The sequence below is a fragment of the Rhinopithecus roxellana genome, chromosome 8, assembly GCF_007565055.1.
Source record: "Rhinopithecus roxellana isolate Shanxi Qingling chromosome 8, ASM756505v1, whole genome shotgun sequence".
Taxonomy (NCBI): Eukaryota; Metazoa; Chordata; class Mammalia; order Primates; family Cercopithecidae; genus Rhinopithecus; species Rhinopithecus roxellana.
Genome location: NC_044556.1, coordinates 8,798,118 through 8,807,055, shown reverse-complemented (window position 1 = coordinate 8,807,055; position 8,938 = coordinate 8,798,118). Strand labels below are relative to the sequence as shown.

The 8,938-nt window shown below is 53.8% G+C and overlaps 1 protein-coding gene across 2 annotated transcripts; it reads left to right on the top strand.

The window, feature by feature from the left end:
- Nucleotides 1-1,745: 1,745 nt before the first annotated feature.
- On the top strand, nt 1,746-4,953 carry CLEC4G (C-type lectin domain family 4 member G). Of its 2 annotated transcripts, XM_010385060.2 has the most exons (9): nt 1,746-1,866; nt 2,142-2,252; nt 2,594-2,647; nt 2,840-2,902; nt 3,068-3,172; nt 3,475-3,564; nt 3,748-3,896; nt 3,977-4,092; nt 4,407-4,953. In XM_010385060.2, exons 1-9 carry the CDS (start codon nt 1,812-1,814, stop codon nt 4,543-4,545), a joined length of 882 nt encoding a protein of 293 aa, XP_010383362.1. In that variant the 5' UTR covers nt 1,746-1,811; the 3' UTR covers nt 4,546-4,953. The 2 variants fall into 2 exon arrangements, with proteins under 2 accessions (XP_010383362.1, XP_010383363.1); XM_010385061.2 differs by lacking the exon at nt 2,840-2,902 and having other exon boundaries at nt 4,407-4,951.
- Nucleotides 4,954-8,938: the final 3,985 nt, after the last annotated feature.

Here is an 8,938-nt window from a genome sequence, read left to right as displayed (position 1 = left end):
CAGCCACAGGTGTATCCAGCAGAGCCCCACTTTCCTGCCCTCTTGCCTTTGCCTTGGCTGTGCCGTGTGCCTGTGTCCTTCCTTTCTCGGTCCACAGTACACATGTCCTCGAAGCCACACATCTCATGCTGTCTCTTCCAGAAAACCTCCTCCAATTTCCCAAATGAACTAATTCTATCTCCTCAATAAGGGCTGATCAATCACTTCCATGTAAATCCTTTCCCCAGAACACATTCGAATGGTTACCCATGGATAAGGGTTTTTGAGAGGCTCAAGAAGATGGAGTGTGTTTACATATCTACAAGAGGGACTGGAATATTCCATTAAGTGCTCAACATTTCACCTTGTCAGTGAGGTTGGCCTCGGCCACCCTAGCCACTGCCCACTGCTTAGTGCCCATCCCAGTCCTGCCAAGCACTTATCTTACTGAACTTTTTCTTCCCTTCATTTTTTTTCATAGCATTTATGACTTTTGAATATAGTATACTAGGGTTCCCACCTTTTGCACTATGGATATTAGGAGTCAGATCATTCTTTGCTATGAGGGATGTCCTGGGCATTGTAGGACTTGGGCAGCATCCCTGGCCTCTAGCCACTAGATGACTGGAGCACACACGTACACACACACACACACACACACACACACACACACACACACACACATTCTGTGACAACCAAAAGTGCCTCCAGCCATAGCCAAATGTCCCCTGGTGGACATAATTGCCCCCAGCTGAGAACTACTATGTTATACAACTTACGTTTTCAATTATGTTTATTATGTTGAGTATGGAGTCTGTCTCCCCACACTTCTCCTAGAATATTAGCTCCAAGAAGAGAGGAATTTGCTTATTTTATTCTCTGATGTGGCCCCAGTTCCAAGATCAATGCCTAACATATGGCAGGCGCTCAATGTTTGTTGGAAGAATGCATGAACTTCATGAACATTGAGCGTTTTTGATGTGCCTGAGATGGTCCTAGGTAGACAGGTATAACCTCATTTTCTTTCTTTTTTCTATGTTTTCAATTTTCTTTTTCATATGTATATATATATATATATATATATATATATTTTTTTTTTTTTTTGTAGAAATGAGGATCTTGTTATGTTGCCCGGGCTGGTCTGGAACTCCTGGGCTCAGCGATCCTTCCACGTTGGCCTCCCAAAGTGCTGGGGTTACAGGCGTGAGTCAGTGAGACTGTCCCGTTTCTTTATCATAGCATCTTTGTGAGAGAGGTCCATATCTATCTCCTTTACACAGAGGGGAAAACTAAGGCTTCTAGAAGCTGCCTAGAACCCACACAGTGGTAGAGTCCTGCAGCTCAGCCAGCTACCTCTGTAACAAACCTGTTTGTTCCCTTCTGGTCCAGAGGGACTGGATCAAGGTCAGGTTCAAACCCAGCCTCTGCAGGCACCTGCAGGGGAGTTGAGGCGGGACCTGAACTGGCCTGTGGGGGCTACGCCTGAGGGGGCTTTCTCAGGAGCCAATTTGGTCGGGTTCAGTGGGTCCCTCTCGAGATAAAACCCAGCCCCAGGCCCATAAGAGATGGGGACCTAGCTCCAAAGAGAAGCCTCCAACACCATCCTGGGGATGGACCTGCAGCGGCCAGGACCGGGAGGCTGGAACCGTCCCTCCTCATTCCAGCCCAGCCCAGCCCAGCCTAGAAAGGGCCCAATCCTGTGATTGGTCTATGGATTCCGATTGCCAGGAATTAAGGCCAAGAAAATGGGAAGGAAGGAAGGGAGTGCGTAGGTCCAGTGAGGACGGGGGTGAAGTTTATATCTCTGCCAGGGACTGGGTGCCTGCACCACCATGGACACCACCAGGTACAGCAAGTGGGGCGGCAGCTCCGAGGAGGTCCCCGGAGGTATGAGCAACCAGACTGCCTCATCCCTGCCCGTGTCTGGGGTTTGATGGGGGAGGGGAGGGAAGAGCCAATACAGGCCAGGGTCGTGGGTGCAGAAGAGACATCACAGGCCACAGAGCCAGTTGGACCAGGGTCCAATTTTAACTCTGCCACTTAGAAGCTGTGTGGCCATGCACACAGTTACTTAACTTCTCTGAATCTCAGCTTCCTGGGAGGAACCCAGGCCTCCAGGGCTCAGTCCTGGGGGACCCAGCATGTTGTCCTTATTCTGCCAGGGCACTGGGGACACCGGGTGCACTGGAGCCGGAGACCCCTCTTCTTGGCCCTGGCTGTCCTGGTCACCATAGTCCTGTGGGCTGTGATTCTGAGTATCCTATTGTCCAAGGGTGAGTGACTCTCGATGGGGAGGGGTTGCGTCCGGCCCCCCTGGGGACACAAAACCCCCATTGCAGTGCGCACCAGCTGCACCCTGGCTTCCTGCTCGCGTCTGAGTGTGAGCAGAGTGTGTGTACATCTTCGGGCCGTCTGCACTCACGCGTGTGTGCTTGGCGTGCTCTTATGTGTGCGAGTCCCCGCGCGTTTGTCCCCCATCCGCGTGTGTGCACATCGTGTGCGCTGTATGCCTGGCCGCCCGCTCTGTGGTCCCGAATCGGGGGACCCCGCACCCCCCGGGCGAGGGGAGGATTTCCGAGTCCCTGGCCTCGCCTGCAGGAGCCTCTCTCCGCAGCCTCCACGGAGCGCGCGGCGCTACTCGGCGGCCAGGACCTGCTGAGGACAAACGGTGCGTGCCGAGCCAGGCGCCTGGGCCCCCGGGACATGCTGGGTGGGAGCGTCTGAGACCCCGGAGATGGAGTCTCGGGTGCGTGGGGACTCTATGGTCCCTGAGGCTGGCCCCAGGGTGGGGAAGGGGGACCCTGAGTCCTCCCAAGTGACCCGGGGGGGGGCATGCGTTTTGGGGCGGGGGTCGTTCCAGCCTCGAAGCAGACGGCAGCGCTGGGTGCCCTGAAGGAGGAGGTCGGAGTCTGCCGCAGCTGCTGTGAGGGGGCGCGGCCGAGGCTGTGGGCGTAGGGGCGGGGGTCTTGTGGCCGGGATGGGAGGGGGGCCGGGGGCGAGGCCTGCGGCGGGTGGGGCGGAGCAGGCTGGTCTCCGAAGTCCCGCCCCATCCTCGCCACCCTCGGGCCTCTCACCCGGCGACTCCCAGGCTCCGGGACGCAGGCGCAGCTGCAGACCACGCGCGCGGAGCTTGGGGAGGCGCAGGCGAAGCTGATGGAGCAGGAGAGCGCCCTGCGGGAACTGCGTGAGCGCGGTGAGTGCCCGACGCGACCCCAGCCCTAAGTCCTGGCCGTGTCCCCGGACCCCGACCCCGTCCTGAGTGCTGACCCCTGACCCCGATCATGCACCCTGTCCTGACCCTGAAGCTGCACTCTGACCTTGACTGCGACTCCCAGCATCGGCCACACCCGGACCCCGCCCAGTTGTAACCGCCCTTGACCCTGTGCCATCCTGGATGCTGGCACCGAGGGCACAATGACCACGGACAGGGGTCCTAACCTTTAGCTAGTCATGACTCTGGTCCTGACCCTGATCCCCGCTCCGTTGACCCCGCAGTGACCCAGGGCTTGGCGGAAGCCAGCAGGAACCGTGAGGACGTCCGCACTGAGCTGTTCCGGGCGCTGGAGGCCGTGAGGCTCCATAATAGTGAGCAACACGAGGGGCGGGAGGCGGGCTGTGAGGGTGTAAGTGGACCCTGACTCTCTTGGACCTTGGCCTGGTTCTGTGTCTCCACCCCTGAGCCTGCGGGGCCGAACCCCTACCCGCTGCATCCTCTCGGTGCGTTCCCCCTGGAAACACTCGACCTCTCTGACCCTCGCCACCCCGCAGACTCCTGCGAGCCGTGCCCCACGTCGTGGCTGTCCTTCGAGGGCTCCTGCTACTTTTTCTCTGTGCCAAAGACCACGTGGGCGGCGGCGCAGGGTCACTGCGCGAATGCCAGCGCTCACCTGGTGATCGTTGGGGGCCTGGAAGAGCAGGTGCGCAGAGGGAGGAGGCGTGGTCAGGCGGTGGGGCGGGGCGGGGCAGACTGCAGGCTCAGACGTCCCCTCCTTTCTAGGGCTTCCTGACTCGGAACACACGTGGCCGTGGTTACTGGCTGGGCCTGAGGGCTGTGCGCCATCTGGGCAAGATTCAGGGCTACCAGTGGGTGGACGGAGTCTCTCTCAGCTTCAGGTGAGAGAAGGGCTCCTGGTGAGACCTGGGGAGGGAGACAGGTTAGACTCTAGAGGACATGCTTTGGCTAGATTTCAGAGACCCCTTGGCTGGGGCTCCACGCTTAGGCGTGGGCAGGCTGGACCCCAGGAACTGTCCTCAGGTTAAATGCTGGGCGTTAAAAAGTTATATACCAGGTGTACGCTCAGGTTAGACAGCCGGGGTGTCTAGAGTAGACCCAAGCAATAAATAGGCTACAGCGTGGAGAGGAAGGCGGGACCCCGCGTTCATCCTCCGTCTAGATTCCCAGCAACATCCCCACTCAACCACTGCAGCCACTGGAACCGGGGAGAGCCCAATGATGCTCGGGGCCGTGAGGACTGTGTCATGATGCTGCGCACGGGGCTATGGAACGACGCACCATGTGACAGCGAGAAGGACGGCTGGATCTGTGAGAAAAGGCACAACTGCTGACCCCGCCCAGCACCCCGGAGCCACGCCCATTGCAGCACGTGGTATCCTGGCGGCTTCTCACCTCCCTGGCTCCTGGAGCTGATCACCAAAGAGTTTTTTCTTCCTCATCCAGCACTACTGAGTCTCAGAAACACTCAGCCCAACATAGCCCTGTCCAATCCAGTGCCTGGGCTCTGGGACCTCCATGCCAACCTCATCCCAACTCCACTCACGCACCCCAACCTAACCTCCACTTGCTCCAAAATCCCTGCTCCTGAGTCTCCCTGATATGACTCTACTTCTCTCTCTAACCAAGGTTAGGTGACTAAGGACTGGAACTGTTTGGTTTTCTCGCATTTTCCACCAAACTAGGAGCTGTTTTTGCAGCCTGAGGAAGCATCAATAAATATCTGAGAAATGAATCCAGGATCCTGGTTCTAGCGAGATCTTCTATGCTTTATCCCAGATGTCCTAGTTTAATCCCCACGAGTGACCCCTGGACTCTCTCAGTGACCTCTTGACCTTTGGTGGGTAACTTGCACTGGGCCGGGAGGTCTTGAAGGTAGGGGCAGTTTCCCCCTCTACACCATTACTTCCTCAGTCCATGGCATGGGGCTTGGCTCAGAGGGTACTGGGGACACAGAAATGGGTCAGATGCAATTCTTTCCCTTGGGACCTCTGCATTCTGGTCTAGCTGGGCACAGGAACAAAGTGACCAGTAATTTAATGGAGGAATGTGTGGAGAGGACACCTGTGCATTTGCCCATCTTTGTCTTTGGGGAGAGGGACCGTCCTGAGATACTGCAGTGGTGGCACCCATTTTGGGAAGACTGTCACCTCATTGTGGAGATTATGGGCATCCTGAGACAAGCCCTTGAGGCAGGTGGGGGACAGGGTACCCTGATGGGACGAGCAGGTTCCTTCTACTCCATGCATCTAGGGTCTATGACTATTGGATGGGTCAGTCAGGAAATGCATTCCAGAGAAGGTGGATTTTCCAAGGGACAATGGCATTTGAGTAGATGAAGCTGGGAAGGTAGGACTTTGGAGGCAGAAGTCCCAGGAAGAAAAAAGCTTGGAGAGTGGGCGTGGTGGTGCATGCTTGTAGTCCTAGTTACTCAGGAGGCTGAGGTGGGAGAATCGCTTAAGCCTAGGAGTTCGAGACTGCAGTGAGCTATGATCACGCCGGTTGATAAAGTCACTGTACTCCATTCTGGGCAATGCAGTGAGACCATGTCTCAAAAAAAAAAAAAGGAAGCCTGGGAGGTTGGAAGGTATACAGATAGCTGAATTCACACAGGGGTGTATGTTACATAGAACCTGGCTTTCTCAACCAGGGACTTTTGATCTGAATTCACCCTACACTCCCAGTTCCTTGCTTCCATCTCGGAGAGTTAGGGGCTCTCCAAGAATTTCCCATGGAGACAGGTTCAACAGGGGAGTGACAGGTTGGCAGCTTTTAGTTCTGTGCGGAACTGAGTCTAGAACTACAGGCTGCTGGGAGCCCCCAGGCTACTGGAGTGTATAACAGCATCAGCTGAGCAGGAAATAGAAGGAACACCATCACATTCCCTGGCCAGGTGGAAATCTTCCACTGTAACCTGTCAACCTCTCTATCCTCTGATCGCTCTATACCTGCAGTCTGGAGCAGGCACTGGGCAAGTCCAGGAGCCTACTGACTTGCCTACTGGACTGAGGACCAGGCTGCTGGACTTCCAGACACAGCTGGTTTGGAGGAGTGTTTGTTTCCCACCACTACTGTAATGGATTTTGCTGGGCAAAAACCAAGGTCTAAGGATGTATTAATCCATTCTCATGCTGCTAATAAAGACGTACGTGACGCTGGGTAAGTTATAAAGGAAAGAGGCTTAATGGACTCGCAGTTCCACATGGCTGAGGAGGCCTCACAATCACGGTGGAAAAGAAAGGACGAGCAGAGGCATGTCTTACATGGCGGCGGGCAAGAGAACTTGTGCAGGGGAACTCTCATTTATGAAATCAGATCTCGAGGCCAGGTGCGGTGGCTCACACTTGTAATCCCAGCACTTTGGGAGGCCAAGGCAGGCGGATCACGAAGTCAGGAGTTTGAGACCAGCCTGGCCAAGAGACCAGCCTGGCCAATATGATGAAACCCCATTTCTACTAAAAATACAGAAATTACCTGGGCGTGGTGGCAGCACCTGTAATCCCAGCTACTCGGGAGGCTGAGACAGGAGAACTGCTTGAACCTAGGAGGCAGAGATTGCAGTGAGCGAAAGATCATGCCATTGCTCTCTAGCCTAGGCAAAAGAACAAGACTTCATCTCAAAAAAAAATTAAAAATAAAACCATCAGATCTCGAGAGACTTACACACCACCACAAGAACAGTATGGGGAAAACTGCCCCCATGATTCAATTATCTCCACCTGGCCCCACCCTTGATCCATGGGGATTATTGCAATTCAAAGTGAGATTTGGGGAGGGGGACACAGCCAAACCATATCAAAAGGAAAATGTTTCTTTACCTCTTCCAGCTTCTAGAGCTGTTGTCCTCATCTTTCTTGATTCCTGGACCCTTCTTCCATCTTCAAAGGCAGTAGGGTAGCATCTACCTTCAGCCATGACAATGACTTCTTCTGTATCAAATCTCTCTATGCATCCCCCTCACAACCACCTTTTTTTGGAGACAGGGTCTCGCTCTGTTACCCAGGCTGGAGTGCAATGGCACGATCGTAGCTCACTGCAGCCTTGACCTCCTGGGCTCAAGAAATCCTTCCACTTCAGCCTCCCAAGTAGCTGGGATTACAGGCATGCACCACCACACCCAACTAATTTGTTAGTTTTTTTGTAGAGACAGGGTCTTACTATGCAGCCCAGGCTGGTCCTGCTGCCTTCTTATATGAACACTTAGGATTGCATTTAGGGACTGACCTGATAATCCAGGATGATCTCCTGTGGTTTTTTTTTTTTTTTTCTTTATGAGGCAGGATCTCACTTTGTCACCTGGGCTGGAGTGCAGTAGCATGAACACAGCTCACAGCAGCCTTGACTTCCCAGCCTTGACTTCCCAGCAGTCCTCCAGGCTCAAGCAATCCTCCTGCCTCAGCCTCCCAGGTAGCTGGGACTACAGGCGTGTGCCACCATGCCTGGCTAATTTTTTTAAAAAAAATTTTTGTAGAGAAGCGGTCTCACTATGCTGCCCAGGCTGGTCTCAAACTCCTGAGCTCAAGTGATTCGCCTATCTTGGCCTCCCGAAGTGCTGGGACTACAGACATGAGCCACCACTCCTGACCTCCTGTAATTCTAAATGCAGTTCTGCCACTATTCACCCAGATAGTGCAGACTCCACCCACAGGTTAAGGACACAGTCCCTACCAAGACTGCTCTCATTTCAGATACCAGCTACAAGTCTGGGGATCCCCAGCCACCCACATTTCTGATAAATTGCCTACAAATTCTCATGACCCCTTCAGGTTCCATAATTCAATAGAATGACACCCAGAACTTAGGAAGATGCTATACTTATGATTTCAGTTTTCTTTTTTCTTTCTTTCTTTCTTTTTTTTTTTTTTTGAGACAGAGTCTCGCTCTTTTGCCCAGGCTGGAGGGCAATGGTGTGATCTCAACTCACTGCAACCTCCACCTCCCGGGTTCAAGCAATTCTGCCTCAGCCTCCCAAGTAGCTGGGACTACAGGCACACACCACCACCACGCCTGGCTAATTTTTGTGTTTTCAGTAGAGACGGGGTTTCACCATGTTAGCTAGCATAGTCTCAATCTCTTGACCTGGTGATCCACCCGCCTCAGCCTCCCAAAGTGCTGGGATTACAGGCATGAGCCACTACGCCTGTCCCTGATTTCAGTTTTCTTAACAAGATACAAATCAGGACCTGCCAAATGAGGAGATATGTAGGGTGAGGTCTTGGAAGGTCCCAAACACAGAGCTTCTGTGTCCTTCCCCATAACATCAGTACACATCATTCTCTCTATATCTTTCCCACTCCCAGGGTGATGGGTTCACCAGCCAGGAAGCTCCACTGAGCTCAGTGTCCTGAGTTTTTATTGGGGTTTCAGTATGTAGGCAGGATTGATCCAATTACCGCTTCAGTGTTTTGTGTGTTTGTTTGTTTTGAGACCAGGTCTTGCCCTGTTGCCCAGGCTAGAGTGGAGTGGCACAATCATAGCTCACTGCAGCCTCAACCTCCTGGGTTCAAGTGATCCTCCCACCTCTCAGCCTCTCGAGTAGCTGGAACTACAGGCACATGCCACCACCCTGTCTAGCTAATGTTTGTATTTTTTGTAGAGACGGGGTTTCACCATATTGTCCAGGTTGGTCTGGAGCTCCTGAGCTCAAGCGATCCTCCTGCCTAGGCCTCCCAAACTGCTGGGATTACAGGCACGAGCCACCTCACAAAGCCTTGGGAGTTTTTTTTT